The 18043-nt window shown below is 38.4% G+C and overlaps 4 protein-coding genes across 4 annotated transcripts; 2 read left to right on the forward strand and 2 right to left on the reverse strand.

Moving 5' to 3' along the window:
- Positions 1 to 198: 198 nt before the first annotated feature.
- On the forward strand, positions 199 to 2856 carry LOC146330509 (GTPase IMAP family member 7-like). Its single transcript, XM_084716070.1, has 3 exons — positions 199 to 272; positions 371 to 491; positions 1849 to 2856. Exons 2-3 carry the CDS (start codon positions 398 to 400, stop codon positions 2658 to 2660), a joined length of 906 nt encoding a protein of 301 aa, XP_084572196.1. The 5' UTR covers positions 199 to 272; positions 371 to 397; the 3' UTR covers positions 2661 to 2856.
- Positions 2857 to 3922: 1066 nt separating this feature from the next.
- LOC146330510 (uncharacterized) lies at positions 3923 to 9056 on the forward strand. The gene is made up of 3 exons (XM_084716069.1): positions 3923 to 4957; positions 5156 to 5227; positions 7407 to 9056. Exons 1-3 carry the CDS (start codon positions 4609 to 4611, stop codon positions 8336 to 8338), a joined length of 1353 nt encoding a protein of 450 aa, XP_084572195.1. The 5' UTR covers positions 3923 to 4608; the 3' UTR covers positions 8339 to 9056.
- A 3082-nt stretch (positions 9057 to 12138) lies between these two features.
- LOC146330511 (GTPase IMAP family member 9-like) lies at positions 12139 to 13919 on the reverse strand. Its single transcript, XM_084716072.1, has 2 exons — positions 13779 to 13919; positions 12139 to 13680 (listed from the first exon to the last, which is right to left on the reverse strand). The coding sequence occupies exons 1-2, from the start codon at positions 13798 to 13800 to the stop codon at positions 12848 to 12850; spliced, it is 855 nt and encodes a 284-aa protein (XP_084572198.1). The 5' UTR covers positions 13801 to 13919; the 3' UTR covers positions 12139 to 12847.
- Positions 13920 to 15747: 1828 nt separating this feature from the next.
- LOC146330512 (GTPase IMAP family member 4-like) lies at positions 15748 to 17030 on the reverse strand. Its single transcript, XM_084716071.1, has 2 exons — positions 16859 to 17030; positions 15748 to 16772 (listed from the first exon to the last, which is right to left on the reverse strand). The coding sequence occupies exons 1-2, from the start codon at positions 16878 to 16880 to the stop codon at positions 15934 to 15936; spliced, it is 861 nt and encodes a 286-aa protein (XP_084572197.1). The 5' UTR covers positions 16881 to 17030; the 3' UTR covers positions 15748 to 15933.
- Between the last annotated feature and the right edge of the window lie 1013 nt (positions 17031 to 18043).

Consider the following 18043-nt stretch of genomic DNA (forward strand, 5'->3'; position numbering starts at 1 on the left):
TCTCGCCATGAGGTCTTTTTTTTTTAAAATCTGAACCACGTGCCATTCTGTCACCAGTGGAGGGCTCCCTTCTACTTGCTCAGTGGATGTTTGGTGTCACTGGTTGAGGTTCTGTTTCCAGAGAAATGAAACCAGAGTAAATCATGTCAAAGTGACATCTGAATATGCAAACAGTTCAGCATCTGTGACTACTGGGTGTGTTCTGTTTTTTCTGCTATAAAGAATCTCTCCACTTGCCAACACATCATACAGCTGAGGAAACACTTGTGCAGGTATGTTGCTTGATTTATCCAAACAATTTAAGTTGCTTTTCTGTTTTAATCAATCAATAATCATTGCATTCATTTCACTCTTTCTGTTGTGTGTGAAGTTTCTTGTAGAGTTTCCTGTTTCAGAGATGTTGCAAGGAAATGCCTCTGTAGCAGGTTTCACCCTGCTTCTGCTGGTCGCATTTTGTGTTCAAACTGCTCACTGCCAAAATCCACACAAAGGTATGTGATATAAAAAGAAGCAATGTCACTCATAGGTGTGTCATGAGAGGAGAGGGAAAGACATGGAGCTCTTAAATTAACAAAATATAGTAAAAGGTTAAAAAAGAAAAGACGATACGATCCAGGATGTTTTCTTTAATATGTGGGATCAGCTGTGCAGTGCTCCCTCCTCTCATAATGAACTGTAGTCAAAGTTTATCAGAGGAGTCAAAAGTGAAGTGAATACATCTATAAATCTATTGATAAAATATATTAAAGTTTAATTTAGGGTGTTTACCCTTCTGTTTATCTTTCACGTGCTTGTTTTACTTTATTTGTTATTTGCTCTGTAGCTTAATTTAAAGGAGAAATATGTGATATATATACTGTAATAAATCAAAAAATGAGCATTTGGAATTTTTATTCTGGTCCATAACTTGTGTTACTGTTTGGTCATTTCACATTAATTACAGCTCAAGTTAATGATGAATGATTAAGTGTCTGTAGATGAGTCATAAGAAATTATTATTAATCTTTTAGAATGACTTTTTGTTTATAACGATTAAATTGAGCAATATGTTAATCCTGGAGTCTGGCAGGCAGTGAGACAGGCGGTCACTGAACTCCAGCTATTCTGTCTTTTCAGAGCAGGGAGCTTTTGATTTCAGGATAACAGTCTTACCCGTAGATTGACAGACAACTGACAGCTCTTGTTGTTGTCAGTTTACAATGTTGCACCCGTCTTGCACTCCTGCAGTGTTCCTGCAGCCTGCCTGAGGTTCCTCAAGTCTGAGGAGGAGGTGGCAGGGAGAAACAACTCACTTCAACCAGAGATCGTATATTAAAATAGAATTTGAACTGATTTAATCCATGGATGCACAATTGTTACATATCGCCTCTTTAAAGGGGAAATTTGTAACCTTTCATGTGAATGTCCAGTTAGGGATGATGGTAAAAGTAGTCAGCTGAAGCAATAACACTTTATTATTCCAAACAATGCTTTTGAGATGATGCAAAACAGAGTCGAGCAGTGGGAATCTGTTAACCAAAGTATTTTATCTAGTGTTCTTAATTAAAGACTGTAGAGGAACGAGAATGAGAGGGAAAGGAAAGATAAAGAGAAGGAAAGGAAGGAAGACAAGTCAATAAAAGAGGAGGTCATTATAGTTTGACCATTTCTGTGTTGAGTATTCAACATGATACTGTTAATGATGATTTTCTGATACGTAAGACTCATACGTGTTGACCGATAAATCAAGGGTGATTTTATCATTAATTGTTGACAGAATTGATTAGAAATATTTTTACATGTAATCACACACCTCCTGAAATCAATCACTTTATTCATTGACACCAATGTTTTATTAATCATCTGCAGGTTCAACAGATCAGAAAGACCTGAGACTCATTCTGGTTGGAAAAACTGGAGCAGGAAAGAGCGCTTCTGGAAACACCATCCTGGGGCGTGAAAATGCCTTCACGGAGGAAATGTCGCCTGAGTCTGTGACTGAAAGCTGTCACAGAGAAGAAGTTCATGATGGTGACAGGAGCATCGCTGTCATCGACAGCCCGGGGCTGTTTGACACCAACAAAACACCAGAAGAGGTGAAAGAAGAAATTGAAGAGTGTATTGATCAGTCAGTTCCTGGACCCCATGCTTTTCTGTTAGTGATCAGTCTGAAGTCAAGATTCACAGAAGAGGAGAGGGCGGCTGTGAAGTGGATCCAGGATAATTTTGGTCCAGATTCTTCCATGTACACCATGGTCCTGTTCACACATGCTGACCAGCCAAAAGGTAAATCTGTGGAAGAGTTTGTGGCAGAGAGCAGACATCTACAAAGACTGATAAAGGAGTGTGGAGGAAGATATCACTCGCTCATCAATGACAAGAAACAAAACAGAAACCAGGTTAGAAAACTTCTGGAGAAGATAGAGAAGATGGTGGAGACCAATGGAGGGACACACTACACCAATGAAATGTACGAGAGAGCACAGGAGAAACTGGAGGAGGAGGCAGAGCGAAGAGAGAAGGAAAAGCAGGAATGGATCAAACAGGAGGAAAAGATTCGTTGGTGTAAAAAGATAGCTGCTGCTTCAGTGGCAGCATTGGGTGCAGGTGCGTATTTCGCCTCGTATCCTCTAATAGCACTAGGCAGCGCACTTGGATTCGCTGGTTTTGATTGCCTCTGATTGGATGTGATTTGATAAATATGTTTATGTCACTAATATTAAAGAGGCAATAAATGATGGTTCAGCCTGAAAGAAGTAGTTGCCTCCACTAAGATGCCAGTTAACTAAATCTTAATAGAAATATCAGTGCGTGTACTTTTTGTATTGGGAATGAGGGATGTGCTACATACACCAGTCTTTTTGCAAGTGATTGTGTGGACTTTAACATGTCAATAAAGTTTAAAGTTCACTTTACTCCTCCTGGCATTCATTGCTTATTTCATTTATTTACTTTTTTTTTCTGCCATAACTTCAATGGCTTTTTGTATGTGTATGTGAGACAGACTAGGCCGTGATTTCACAGAAAGAAATGTATACAGACATTTTAAAAGTAAGACTGGGACTCAACAATACTCAACTGCAGGGTGCTGCTACATGGCTACAAATATTTTATCTAAATCTTTCTGAAAAGCTGTGATATAAAATCAGTGTTTTACTGTTTAGTTGTGAAAAGGAGTTTACTTTGAAAGGACATGATGGATCATATCAAATAACCAGGAAATCCTGTTTGCATTACCTTTTACCATGGATACACGACCACACACATATATAAGTAAACGCAGCATTGACCTTTGGATGATACGCTGACATCGCCAGAATTTTACATGCTCTGTAATACATGTAAACAGGGGAGCTGCACTTTACTGGAATCAAAAACAGCATCATGTTTATTTCTCAGAAAATTTCAATGACTGCAGCTGAATTCAAATGTTTATGATCTACATGGTGTGAGAAAAGAAGTTTAGATGTTTTTTTACTTGTTCAATGTAGATCATAACCCCTTGAATATAACACCACACCATATAAACATGTATTTGTTACCAGGTCATTTTAAGCCCATAGGGAAAAAAGCAGAGACATCGATGTCACGCAACAACAAGCTGAAGGGGTCAGTGTGACGTCTAGATGTATATCTGTATGTATGTGACACTGAGAAGGTCGTGATCTGAGGACTCCAAAAGCTGACTAAGCTCTTTATTTATTTATTTATTTATTCAATTTTTAGGCAAAATTCCTTTCATGAAAAAAAAAGAAATACAAGTTAGTTTACAATTTTCATCATTAAAACCACTTTAGGCGTCATAAGTTTTTTATAAACTGCTGGAATTTATTTGTTGCCACACAATGACTATATGCAAATGTGGAAGTGATCTGTGTCCAGCTTTTGATTGCATTTAAAAGGGAAAAAACATTATTATAGAGTGCTCATTGTAACTGAAGGCAGCATTTTGAGCCACTTTACATGCTTTCATCCACAGAACATGCAGGCCAGGTTCTTATGGTCCAGGGAAAGAGTTAACTCCTCCACCAGAGGAGAGTGAGGAGGAGCGAGTGAGCAGTGATGAGGAGAACAATGTTGACGTGAACCTGGATGAGAGCAGTCAGAGCCAGGCTCAGATACAGAACCAGGAGCAGAACCACAGGAAACATCTGGAAAGTCATCCTTAGAAACTGTTTGGAAAAGGGCAGGCACTTTAAAAAACAAAACAAAACAATTGTCAGATAATTGGATGAGCCATCCGTCTATCACATCTAACACAACCAATCAGATCAACCTCTTGCTGAAGCTGGTCGGGAGAATAGTGAAAACATCTTTTCCATCCAGAAAAGTCTTCACTTTTGGTGCGGACACAAACGGATTGAAGCCTGGCAAGATGGATTCTTGCGTGATCTTGCGAATCCAGCTGCCTCATTAAGTTATATTAGAACCGTCTGTGTTTTAGAAAAAAAAAAAACACACATTAGTCAGGGCAGATAAGTTTACCTGTTTCAAAAGGTTATCCATTGTTTTTGGTATGTTTGTTGGAAAAGGGCAGATATATTTAAGATATTTAGGAGACGTCAACAATGGAAGGATGTGATGCCCTACTTCTTGTTTCCTCCCTTATAAACAGCCAGGCCTCGGTGTATGGTTTTAGTAAGGTATCCTAATGTGTATCAGTTTAAGAGCTTGAATTCTGTTCAGTGTCACAGTTACACCGTCTCAAACATTCTCAGCCGTGCCCATATACTAACCCTGTTCAGCACATTCAGAGAGCTGTGGACAGCCTCCTTGGGGATACACATTTTCAGATGTAAACTAAAGACAATACAAGGAAATAGGAAGCCCCCTGTGCACAGGCCAGGCTTCCAGAAGTTTCCCAGAAACTTCACTAATGTCAAGCCACAGAGCTTGTCTGAGCTCACTACTCAGGCCTGGGACAACACATTTGGCCACCTGGGAACTATAAAAAGATTAAAAGAAATAATGGCTGAAGGTAAGAAAATCTATCTGAATTTCTGTTAAAAAGCCAAACTACATTGATCTTTTGATTACCATAAGATGCTACTGTGATACTGTGACGCCGGAAAGAGCACAAGAGGAAGATGGAAAAAAAAAGTAGACCTTGATAATGATACCAGTGACTAACAGTCTATTTTCTTTTGTGTCTCAATGGTATAATTTCATATCACAGCAATACCACTGCGAGAAAAGAAGCAGAAAACTCTACCTCGGTCTGATGGGTGTGGTCTGAATAACTTTGACGGTACGCTCATTCATTGTCTCTCTCATGAAACCTCTCAGTGTAATTACACATACATGTATCTGTATGCCACTTTTTTTTATATAAGGAAGCCTTTATAAAGGCTTCATAAGTTAAACTAATGGCTTTATTAATGATTATGAATGAATTGTTGATGGTTTATTATTGCTTTTAGATCAGTAACAAATTTGGGGTTGCCAGGTTGTGAAAAATCTCTTTGTCTGCTGTTTATTCTTCTCTAGTGTTACTACCTCTATCTTTATAACGGCTCTTTATGATATTTTGATTATCAGAAACCTTTTGTTAATGACCGTCTAACATCTATAACTGCAAACTTAATAGCTTATTAGTCACTCATTGACTTATTTCACTACATAATGAGAGGACTGGATTTATCAGTGTCACTAAGTCTTTATAAAAGGGTTCTTTCACTATAATAATACACGTCTACAGTTATAAATGTAATAAATGGTTTATAAACAGATTTAGCCTAAGTAAGGCATTAGTGTTTCCCCTGCTGGCCCCGCCCACGTGTTCTCAGTCAGCTCATAGACTTTACATTGGGATGATGTCATAAACTAAAAATACCTTTTCTAGGGTCAGGGAATGTTTCAGAAGCTTTACCTCCATTGTTTAAAAATGCATAGAAAGAGCTATAATCACCCTGCTGTTAGAGGCGTCCTGTAAACATTTTTACAGATGTCTCCTTTGTAACGCTTCTTGGGTAACAGGGGATTTTGGTTGCAGTAGCCCTTTTTTGTTCCATGCTCCAATAACACTTCTAATAGCAAGTTTACATCAATAGTTGCAACCTAATTTGCTATAATGTTTTGCTCTGTGGCAGAACACCAGCTAATTAGCTACCTAATTAGCTTTACATCAGTCATTAGCTAGCTGGTTACATCTGAGGTGTAATGCTAACAAAACGCTAACTGACTTGCTAGCTAATCAACACTAACCATTACCATTATGAAAGAATCATCTGTAAAACTGTTGACAGGACACCTTCAACTGTAAACAAGGTCAATTATGACTCTATTATGCATTTTTGATTCATGAAGGTTTTATATTTGTAAAATTTTCCTCAGGCCAGAAAAAGCCATTTGAAAATTTGGACCATGATCACAATGTAATGTCTATGGGCTGAGCAGGAACTTGTGGGTGGGGGCAAGGGGGAAAACAGTACTGCACATATTTAATGGGCCATAAAACCAGGAACTAAACACGAAAGATAGAAAACTTTCTTGACTTATGTGCCTGGCGAGCAACTCTCACTGGACTAAATGGGCGCCATCCTTACATTCACTGTCTAGTTCAGTGTGATATATCTATGGTAGCTAGGTAGCCAGGGTTTTGTATTACATTAGCTAACTTAAGATGTGATGAGGCCCTGTACATCTCGTTCACAGGCCCCCAGCAACATCTTTAAACCATCTTCTAACCATCACATCCATATGGACACACTTTTATATGCATATGGTACCACTGGTGGCTGAAAGAGACACACTGGGAATTCAAATGACTTCAGTGTATGTCTATATGAGATGCAGCAGGGTTTCAACATGGTGTAAAGATGAAAACAACATGAAAGACGTAACATGACAAAAATCACATAAAAGAAGTACCAGGATGAAAATGATGTAAAAACAGGAAAATGACCTAACAGTAAGACATAAGACAAAAACAGTGTAACAAGACAAAAACAACTTAACAAGATTTAAGAAAACGAAAACTGCAAACATGATGTGACAAGACGAAACAAAAGTTACAAGACATAAAACAATGTAACAAGTTAAAAACAACATAATAACATGAAAGAAGATGAAAATGGCCTATAAGACATAACAAGTCAGAACGGACAGAGAGTGTGACTTAACTGCAGAGAAAAGGAGAGGTTTAGTTAGCTTTGCACAGAGCCTGTACTTTTCCACCTTTACTTGTGTAAAGAAGTTGAATCAGTACTTTTATCAGACTGTTTTTACACAAGTAACTGTACTTGTACTTTGGTAAAGAATATGTGTACTTTCGCCACCTCCGGTCATATATACCATCCAAAGAGCTTTTTCACAAGCCAGCAACCCGAGTAGTGCCAATAAATCAAAACTGCAGACTAACCTGGAAAAAAGAGCATATTTACTTTTGCCTTTTACGCATTCATTTTTTGTTGTTTCTGTTGTTGCAGCTCTGGATTTATCTGGAGGGTTGAGGATTGTCCTGGTGGGAAAGACTGGATCAGGGAAGAGTGCAACAGGAAACACCATCCTCGGGAGAGCGGCCTTCAAAGAGGACCCGAGCCCTGTGTCTGTGACCAAGCACTGTGAGACGCAGAGCGGGGAAGTGGACGGGACTGCGGTCCAGGTGATTGACACTCCCGGGCTGTTTGATACCGGCATCACAGAGGAAGAATTAAAAACCAGGATAGAGGAGTGTGTCAAGATGTCGGTGCCCGGCCCTCACGCCTTCCTGCTGGTGATCAGGCTCGGAGTAAGGTTCACCGAGGAGGAAAGGAATGCTGTAAAGTGGATCCAGGATAACTTTGGAGACGACGCCTCCATGTACACTATCATGCTGTTTACATGTAAAGACCAGGCCAAAGCTGACAATGCTCTGAAGGAGTGCAAGGAACTGCGGAGACTCTCTATTACGTTTGGACGCAGATACCACGCCTTCAACAACAACGACGCAGAAGACCGGGTACAGGTCAAAGAGCTGATCACCATGATCAAGGAAATGATACAGGATAATGGGGGCAAACACTACACTAATGAGATGTACGAGAAAGCCCAGAGGAAGCTGAGAGAGGAGGAGGAGCAGAGGAGACAGGAGGAGGAAGAAAAGAAAGAGGAGGAGAGGAAAATGTGGGATGCAGAGAGGGAGAAGAAAGAGAAAGAGAGAGAAAAGGAGAAAAAGGTTAGAAGAAAGAACGTACGTGTGGCCTTGGCTGCAGCTGTTGTGTTGGTGTTGGCGGGTGTGGTTATAGCAGTGGGAGCTGACATCACAGTGGCCTTGGCTTTAGGAGCTCCTGTGCTCGTCATGGGAGTGTTATGTGGTTTAGCTGCATTCTGTATATGGAAGGGTATAAACTGCAAACCAAAAGCAAATGTTCCAGTATAATAGTGACAATGACATGTTGATCCATCTGCAGTATTAGTATTGTACACACTACTATTTACTGTGTAGAACTAATCAATTATGTTTTTGGGGCCTTTTACTATGGAAGAGATTAGTGTAAATTCAGAATCCTGAGAGAAAAAGTCAGAATCCTGAGTTTAAAGTCAGAACTCTGAGGAAAGTAATTTCTTACTTGTATAATTCTGACATTAAACTCAGAATTGTTTTTCTGAAACTTTTTGTCAGAACTCTGACTGAGAAAAAGGTCAGTCTGGGGAAAAAAAAGTCAAAATTCTGAGTTTCAACTCAGAATTCTGAGATTAAAATCAGAATTCAAATAACTTGGCTTTAATTCTCTTCCTTAATTTTCAGCATTCTGCTCAAAAAAATATTATGTTTTGATACAACAATGCCATAACAGAAGTATGTGAATTTATTCAGTAAACAAGTGTTATGAAATCCAATACTTACTTTTTTTTGTTTGTTTTCTTCTCACTCATTTATTGTTTGGAGTTTTTATATGAACATCATGAGACATACTTGAACAGATGTTTTCTGGCTCACAGTAAGGAAGTGTTGAAATTCCAATTAATAATGTTTGAACTTATTGACGTATTGTGCTATAGAACTCATTAAGTTTGTAAATACATGTTTGCACAGTTTATACTTTTATAACTTATGTGGTATTTGGTCAAATAAAATAAAATTCAAATAAAATTCATGCAGATTATGTAGCTGCTGTTCCTTATGTAAACTATAACGTGCCGTTGCCCTCCCTTTATTATTAGTAACATTAAAAGCTCACTTCCCTGAAGGAAATGAGAGACAATGGTAAACGTCCGCCAACCAACTGCATTTAAGTGAGGAAACACTGTTAACACAGCAACCCCTCACTACTCTGCCACTACGTCACTGATAGTACACACCATTTACAACAAAATGACCAAGAAAGGCATTACACTGGTGAACAGCCAAGCTGAATTCTTTTTTCTTTCTGAAGTGTTTGTACAAGTTAAATGGTGTATTTTCACTATGTAAAAGTGATTCAGATTTTCATCCATTACTTATAGGTGATAGACAATCTCCCCTAACTGTGGCTGATGTATATCCAAAAGAAAATACATTGTTTTCAATTAAAGAGAAGTTTGGCCCATGTTTTCTCTTTTATTCTCTTAGTAAGTTTTAATTCAGACTCAAAATCAGCCAGGAAATGAGGTGTAATATAATCAGTACTTTATTTTCTATTTTCAAAGTAACATTTAATATTTTGCCGCAAGCAGTATGTCACATTTGTTGGGACTTTATGTTTTATATAAACTTTTTAAAAATAATTTTTCGCCTTTATTGGCAGGACATGTTCTAGATAGACAGGAAATGAGGGAGAGAGAGGAGGGATGACACGCAGCAAAGGGCTGCACTAAAGAATCATTGTCTTTTATGGTGAAAGTACTGCCAGGTACTTACAGCAAATTTACTGTGACTTTCAAATGAAACCCAAGGTTTGGGGATTAGTGTAGTCTGTGTGTGTATATATAAGTAGACATATATCTAGTCAACTTACAAAGTTGCTCACAAAATTTAAAATCAGTTAGATGCTTAGTAGAGTGCAGATCCCCACCAGGTAACAGGTTCTGAAGCACCTACTGCAATGCCACCAACTGTCAGATGCAACCAGCGGAGATTTGCAAAGTTCCATCGACATTAACACGACCCTCACGTACGCTGTCCTTAACTGAAACAAGATTTCAAACATCCATGTCTGTCCAGATTCATACAATGTATGCTGTTTAAATCTTTAGAGAAGCATCTATGAAACATTTAAAACAATTTTCTAAATCAAGTTCTGTGGTTCCCTCACATTTACCTCAGTGTACAGCATTCTAGTTTCTGATTGGTTAGTTCAGTCACATGTAACATTGAAGTATTGCTTAAAAGAGTTATCCATTTTCATCCTGAGGCCTCATTTATAAAATGAACTTAGGATCAAATTTGATCCTAAGTGGACAGTTCACGCCCAAATGAAAAATACTTATCTTTTCCTCAGATCTGTAGTGCTATTTATCCAGCTGTGTTGTGTCTTGGTGTGAGTTGCCAAGTTTAGTGGAAGCTGTAGAGATTCCTGCTCTCCAAATGCATGGAACTAGATGGACCTAGTCCTGCACCAAACAAACAAACAAAAAAAAACATTCAAGGAGAGGACCAGAATTTACTATGCATAAATTATACTGCATTGTGCAGTTATGTTTGACATTTTGGAGAGTTAGATGAGTGATCAATACCACTCTTATGACTGTTTGTTAAATATGAAGCTACAGCTACAAGCCAGTTAGCATATAGCTTAGCACAAAGACTGGAAATGGGAGGAAACATGTACCACCTTTGAAACTCACTAATTAACATGTTTGATCACATGTTTTATCTGCATAAAAACAACTTGATATTGTGTTCATGTACTAAAGTTGCCAGGCAACCAGTGGAGACTCGTTCATTGTTCTTACACCATGGGTTTTGTATGGATCTTTAATTAATGGTAAATTGATAGTTATAGAACTTCAGTTAATAGTTATTTAATGTTAACAAAAACTAATAATTAATTATGTTTACTAATTATCAGTAAAATTAGTAATGATATAATTTATAAATATAATTGCTACAACTTTCATTTTTGACAGTAAAACAACTATTAACTAGAGTTTAATTTAATCAATTTACCATTAATTAATTATAGTTATTATAAAGTATTACTGATTCTGTTGCTGTTACAGACATAGGCTAGGTGTTTCCAAGATTCAAATCTTCATGCTGAACCACAATAAACTAGCCAACTGCTGGCTGTAACCACATATACAATGTACAGACATGAGAGTGGTACAGATATGTTGTTGTGAGCTGATTTCAAACTGAAGCAACTATTGATAATTATTATTATTATTATTATTATTATTATTATTATTATTATTAGTAGTAGTAGTAGTAGTAGTAGTAGTAGTAATAGTAGTAGTAGTATTGTTAGTATTATTATTGCAAGTTATCACTGTACATGTGTAAATCTAGTGAATAACTATTTTTAGTACAGAGTACAGAGGACTGATAGAGAGCTGAACATTATGATGTCAGTGAAGTTGACCTTCGATCTCTTGGAGATAAAATGTCATCACCTTGAGATATCGTGTTCACAAGAACAGGATGACCTAAAAAACATCACGCCTGTGGCTGCGGCCAGCATACAGTCATGAATGTGTACCAAAAACACCAAGCTGATCAGTCCAGTATATACAAGATTAGCTGTGGACAGGATACAGGTCTGTTGATCATGCATGCACACACACGGAAGCGATCACATGATCCCCTCCAGGGTAATTATGATAAGTTGAGAAATGCATTTTTTCTATTTCTTAGTTCAACTCTTCAATTATATACAGTATGTGAGTATACCTGAAATTATCCAGTGAAAAGTTAGGGATTAGATCCTTGAATAAACTTTTAAAATGCTGCCTTTAAAAACACCCTGTGACTTGAAAGCATTTGATCCAGTGTATTTGTCACGAAGTATTTGTTACTAACTGACTAGTTTCAGTTTTAAACTGTGCAAATAATGTGTTTAGATGCTACAGATTGAGAGAAGTGGGCTGAAAAGTTCGATCAATGAGCTATGTCAAAATTCACATTGGAGCTCTGTTTCTGAATATATAAGTTAAGTTTTGTTTGAGTCTCCACTATCTAAAATATCTGTTTTTTGTTTTTACACATTTTTGGCTTTCATAACTGGTATGTTCTTGTTCTTTAAGTATGTCAAACGACACTTTTCCTTTACTTTATTTGTTTATTGTATAGGGACAGCACATGTTAAAGATCATCAGTACAAAAATACAAGATGTATTTTAGCAGAAGTTTGCTTACATCTGTACTCCCTAAAGTCAGGTAACAAAGACATACATAACAAATGACAATGTACAAATACAAATATGCAATTATGCAAGAAAACAAAAAACATTGAGCAACATATCAAATTACAAGTGATCTCAGTAATAGTTTGCTTCAAGCCATTGTGTGGGATGGGTTTTGCATGCGTAGTGCATTCTCTTATTACAGGTGGTAGACCTTCCCAATATTTACTTCCTTTTACTGGCAGCACAGTTTGTCCAAATGTGGTGTGCCTACATGGCACTTCACAGTCCCCTCCAGCAGTGGACCTAGTGCCAATGCACCGTCAGTAATCGGTTTAATTAATTCACTTTTTTTTAAAAAACTTACTTTCACAAATCGAACAGAAAAAACACAAAATAATAGTCAGGATCAGAGTGTATACCATTAACTCTTAAATTATTTTTCATAATAAGTTCATTAATTGTTCAAAGCTGGTAAGTTGTGACTAATATGTATGAATGTACATTAATGAAATGAAGACATGCAATAACATTTTGAGTCAAATATGATTTGCACTCATGTATTAACAGGCAATTAATGGAATGGCCTCAAAAATGGGCTTAAATGGTCATGGTGTGGCGTGGCTTAGCTGGTTTTTGGTTTAGGTTTCATCCACCACCCGACGGCTTTAGAAATCCCTGCACCTGCAAACATTAAAAGTGACCCCATGGTTGCTACTGCTCCACCACCTGCATGGGTGGTAGCTGCAGTTGTGATCAATGCTGCTGCAAACAACTGATCACCTGCATTGTTCATGGTGTTTCCCCATTTGTCCCACTTTTTATGTGAATTCAACTTTCTCTGGGCCTCTTCGTATTTGCTGCTGGTATAATGGCTGCCATTTGACTGCACTATCCTGTCTATCTTTTCGAAAAGATCAGCAACCTGCGTGCGATCTTCCATACATGTGTTGTCAAACACAATATATCCAGCTGTATAGCCACTGATGAGCTTCTCGAGCTCTGGACTTTGTTTTAAATAAGTCTCGATGGACTTGTCCTTCAGCTCACCTCCTCTAGTAAAAAGCACCAGTGTATACTTAGAGGCCTCCTCACCAAAGTTGTCCTCGATCCACTTGATGGCGTTCTTCTCCTCTTCTGTGAACCGGACATCCAGTCGGACCACCAGCAGGAATACATGGGGTCCTGGAACAGACAGCATGATGCATTTTTCGATTTCACTTTTCAGCTGGACCTCCATGGTTGATGTGTCAAAGACTCCAGGGGTGTCGATGACGCTCACAGTTCCTTCATCAAACTGTCTGGTCACTTTTTTACATGTGTTCGTCACAGAGGACAGAGACATGCCTGTGGAAAAAAATCTTTTCCCCAGGATGGTGTTCCCTGTTGCACTCTTTCCTGATCCAGTCTTCCCCACCAGGACAATCCTCAGGTCTTCAATAACCGGAGCACTGCAGTCTGTGGACAAACAGTGTGTTCATGTGAATTCTTGGGTTTTGGTTCAGCTCAGTGTTAAAATCCTGCATATGTGCCCAAAAACAAGTAAAGACACCCACCTTCATTTGATCTTAAGCCCATCTTGTTGTAGAGAAAGAAACACAAGCCGAACCTGACTTTGAGCAACAAAATCTGTCTGTTTCTTAAGCTTTTCTCTCAGAACCATGTGTGTGTGCGCTAGTTATTCCTCCTCTGTTTCCCCTCCCCTCTCTCTCCCCTCCCCTCTCTCCCCTCCTCTCTCTCCACCTCAGTGGTTTCCAAGGAAATGAAACTCTCTCCCGTTCTCTCTGTCTCTCCACCACAGTGGCTTTCCCAGAAAATGAAACTTGGAGTTTCAGACAGCTGTTGACATGGGCTCCAAAACATTATTGAAATGGAAACTTCCCTCATGCTAAAGCAAGTGACACCCTAATCTCCGCTTTGGCACAGATTCCTAAAGAACTCATCAGCATCGCCTTTTTGTAGACAGAAACCAGAGATTTAGTCAAAATATGAGTTGAATAACTTTGCTATTGATATGTCCCAATCATTGATAATCAAAGTTCAAGGTACATTTTCATTGACATGACATAGTTGCACAATGAAATGCAGCTGTTGCCTCTCTATGTTGCATAGAAATAAACTGTAGAAATGAGTCAAAGAAATTAGAATAGAACTGGAAAATGAAAATGAACAAAGTAGAATAAATAAATGCACAAAAAGTATGAAGTTAATGTGCAAATAAATAGGGCAGTAGTGGGAATTACTGCAAAGGGAGTAGGGAATGTGTCAAAGAAAGAATGACTAATAATAGAGGAGTGCATTTAGTAGAGTGCAGAACTCCATCAGGCAACCAAAACACACTTTGTCCCTGATTTCATGGTAAGTAGTAGTAGTAATGCCATTTAATTAACACAGAAAACTCATTTATATCTAACATTCACATCAAGGCAACTAGGAATGTGTTGTAACTGCTTACCTTACTGTAACTTCTGCTTAATATGTGTGTAACTGTTTCTATTAAACTTCTGCTGAGCAGACCACTAAACTGAAGTGAGCTGCTGCAGCTTTTCCAAATAGGTCCTGTTTAACTTCTGCTCAGCATAAGATTTATTAAGACGTTTATTGATTTAATCCATCATGATAAAACACAGGGTTGCAAAGGAAGATTAAGATGTATTTCTCTTTTGGTTACTTTTGGTTAGGTGGAATAGATACAGATATAATAAGAACAAATTATTTTACATGGTGGGTTGACCCTAACTAAGGCCTCCTCCTCCAAACAGCAACTGTCCAGTTATAGATTAGCAAGTCTAACTTGGGACTCTACGACGAGCGAAACTCTTTTTACTTTTTCTGTTGTCTTTCAAAAATGTAAAACACAAGAACATATCTGTGAGGAATGGATTCAAATTTGTCTTTATCTGCTCTAATGTGAGATATGAACTTAAGCTTCCAGCTAACTAATGCTAGCTAAATACTTGCAGTAAAAATACTTCCTGCCAAACTTGTCAGATATCAAAACATTTGCCAAACCCATGGCTTACACAAGCTCCTAGTCCAGCTGTCTTCGTGGAGTGATCATGGACTGGCAGGTCTGGCTGGTTGGGTTAAGAAATCCCTGTGCTTCCTTTTCTAATATCTATGACATTATTTCTGTCATCTATACATATACATATAATCATATTTCACCATCCAACCATTGTTTGATGGGATGTTATTTAGCATAGCATTATAGCATGCATGCAGCTGTTAAGTAACTTTACATATTTAAGACCCTTTTACCAGGGTTTCATTATAAAATGCATCAGATGGAAACATTAAAAAGTCTGCATCAGCTGAGCATTAGCTTACACTAACTAGTATGAAATCTGCAGCACAGTCATCATTTCAGTCGACAAAGTCCACTGTTGTCAGCTAGTAATGAGAAGCTGCTTTTGTTTACTTCTCTGTGAAAAAAAAAACAAAAAAAAAAAAACATCAAAGAACACTTTTAGAGGTTCCTGCAACATTTTTAATTTTATTTTTATGAAATCAAACAATGTACAGCATCAAGATTTAAAAGATTTGCCGTAATAGGTTTATTTATTGTTCAAAGCAGGAAAGCTGTGACTAACATGTGAATATACATGAATAAGTTGAAGAAATGTGATAACATATTGACACCAAAAGTCAAACATGAATTTGTGCTCATGTGATAAAGCAATAAATGGAATTACATAATAAGGTTTTGTTTTACTTTTTAGGGTTCATCCACCTCCCGACAGCTTTAGAAATCCCTGCACCTGCGAGCATTAACATCGGTTTTACTGATAAAGCTGCTGCTTCCTCTGCCACTACAGCAGCACGAGCTACAGGGGCAGCTGTGAATGTTGCTCCCATAAGCAACTGATTACTTAAAGTGTTCATAGTGTTTCCGCACTTTCTCCACCATTCCTTTGACTTCAGCTTTCTCTGAGCCTCTTCGTACATGCTGCTGGTATAATGGCTGCCATTTAACAGCACTATCTCATCTATCTTTTCAAACAGATCAGCTACCTGAGTATGATTTTCCATGCGTGTGTTGTCAAACACAGCGTACCTCCCTGTACAGCCACTGATGAGCTCCCTGAGCTCAGAACTTTGTTGTAAATAAGTCTTGATCGTGGTCTTCTCCTTGAGTTCATCTCCTCTAGTGAAAAGCACCAGTGTATACTTAGAGGCCTCCTCGCCAAAGTTGTCCTTGATCCACTTGACGGCGTTCTTCTCCTCTTCTGTGAACCGGACATCCAGTCGGACCACCAGCAGGAATACATGGGGTCCTGGGTCAGACAGACTCATACATTTCTCGATTTCACTTTTCAGCTGGACCTCCATGATCGATGTGTCACAGACTCCAGGGGTGTCGACGATGCTGAAAGCTCTTTCATCAAAGTGACCGGTCGCTTTTTTGCATTCCTCTGTCACAGAAGATGGAGAAATTTCTGTTGTAAAAACTTTTTTCCCCAGGATGGTGTTCCCTGTTGCACTCTTTCCTGACCCAGTCTTCCCCAGCAGGACAATCCTCAGGTCTTCAATAACCTGAGAGCTGGAGTCTGTGGACAAAAAGTTCATGTGAATTCTTGGGTTTTGGTTCAACTCACATAAGGAATGAAAATAGCCTGAATATGTGCCTACCCACCTTCAGCTGAGCTTAAATCCATCTTGTTGTCTTGATAGAAATACAGGAAACAAAGTCAAACCTGACTTTTAGGAACAAAATCTCAGTGTGTTCTTTCTTCTTCCAGATCATGGAATGTCTGTACTTGTGTTAGTGATTCCTTCCTTGCTCCCTTTGTTTCTCTCGGCCACAGTGGTTTCCACGAAAGTGAAATTAGCTGTTGACATGCAGGCGTTACAAGAAGAACATTACTCCCACATGCAGGTGACACACACCCACTTAAAGGAGACTTGGCATCATAACTCATTTGCATCCCCTTTTCACAGACATATCTCATTCCATGATAATGATAAGGTAGAAGACACAGGATTACACAGTGAAATACAGCTGTTGGCTCTCCATGCTGGACACAGTGAAATTGTATAAATGCATCAAAGACATTACATTTAAGTAGAACTGGAAAAAATAAGTATAAAAATAAACAGGAAACAAGGAATAATGCACAAGTACGATTATTTACAATCTGCAGCCAGTGATTTGATATTTACTAACTATCATGGGGGGGACGTGTCCCCTCCAATATTGGAGACAGGCACATTTGTCCCACACAAAAAGTATACCGCGGAGGAGAAAAAGATTTGATTTTGAAATCTTTAACTCACGTGCTTTTATTTTGAAAGCGCAACACAGCGTCATGTCACTGTCCCGCCTCCTCTCTCACCTGCTCTGAGTGTTTGGGAAGCGGGAGACAGCAGCAGGTGTCAGCAGACGGTCTGATGACTGAAAGTCTTTTGAACGAGGTAAAACAGTCTGTAGGGAACGTTGTCATGAATATGGCTTGTTTATAACGTCTTCTTAAGTCATCTTAATCCTGGGATGGTCACTTGTCCATTATTTAACTAACTTTGTCAGTGTTCCCAAGTAACGTCAACGCTCACCAAAATGTTTTGTCATCTCATTCCAACACAATGTCACCACCAAAAAAAGGTTGAAACATCAGCAAGACTTACTTTTTAAAACTTTTTAAAGCTTTTTTTTTTTTTTTTTTTTTTAAAAGAGTAACGTCAGTGTGAGTAACAGTTATACAACACAAGGACAACACCTGATCATACTCCACCATTTATCAACATGTATGACATTATGTTAGATATTATGTGCAATAATGTCTTATCAGGAGAATGATAGTACAGAGAGTAGTGAGGCAGT

The sequence above is a fragment of the Lutjanus erythropterus genome, chromosome 3 (genome assembly GCF_056507025.1).
Source record: "Lutjanus erythropterus isolate fLutEry1 chromosome 3, fLutEry1.hap2, whole genome shotgun sequence".
In the NCBI taxonomy this organism is placed as follows: Eukaryota; Metazoa; Chordata; class Actinopteri; order Lutjaniformes; family Lutjanidae; genus Lutjanus; species Lutjanus erythropterus.

Bases quoted from the DNA above. Each gene is read 5' to 3' on its own strand.
- LOC146330509 (XM_084716070.1), top strand. From the start codon at position 398: ATGTTGCAAGGAAATGCCTCTGTAGCAGGTTTCACCCTGCTTCTGCTG. The intron at 492-1,848 runs GTATGTGATATA...AATCATCTGCAG, and splicing joins CTGCCAAAATCCACACAAAG to GTTCAACAGATCAGAAAGAC.
- LOC146330512 (XM_084716071.1), bottom strand. From the start codon at position 16,880: ATGGATTTAAGCTCAGCTGAAG. The intron at 16,773-16,858 runs GTGGGTAGGCAC...TTTTGTCCACAG, and splicing joins GGATTTAAGCTCAGCTGAAG to ACTCCAGCTCTCAGGTTATT.
- LOC146330511 (XM_084716072.1), bottom strand. From the start codon at position 13,800: ATGGGCTTAAGATCAAATGAAG. The intron at 13,681-13,778 runs GTGGGTGTCTTT...GTTTGTCCACAG, and splicing joins GGGCTTAAGATCAAATGAAG to ACTGCAGTGCTCCGGTTATT.
- LOC146330510 (XM_084716069.1), top strand. From the start codon at position 4,609: ATGGTTTTAGTAAGGTATCCTAATGTGTATCAGTTTAAGAGCTTGAAT. The intron at 4,958-5,155 runs GTAAGAAAATCT...TTCATATCACAG, and splicing joins AAAAGAAATAATGGCTGAAG to CAATACCACTGCGAGAAAAG. The intron at 5,228-7,406 runs GTACGCTCATTC...CTGTTGTTGCAG, and splicing joins TGGTCTGAATAACTTTGACG to CTCTGGATTTATCTGGAGGG.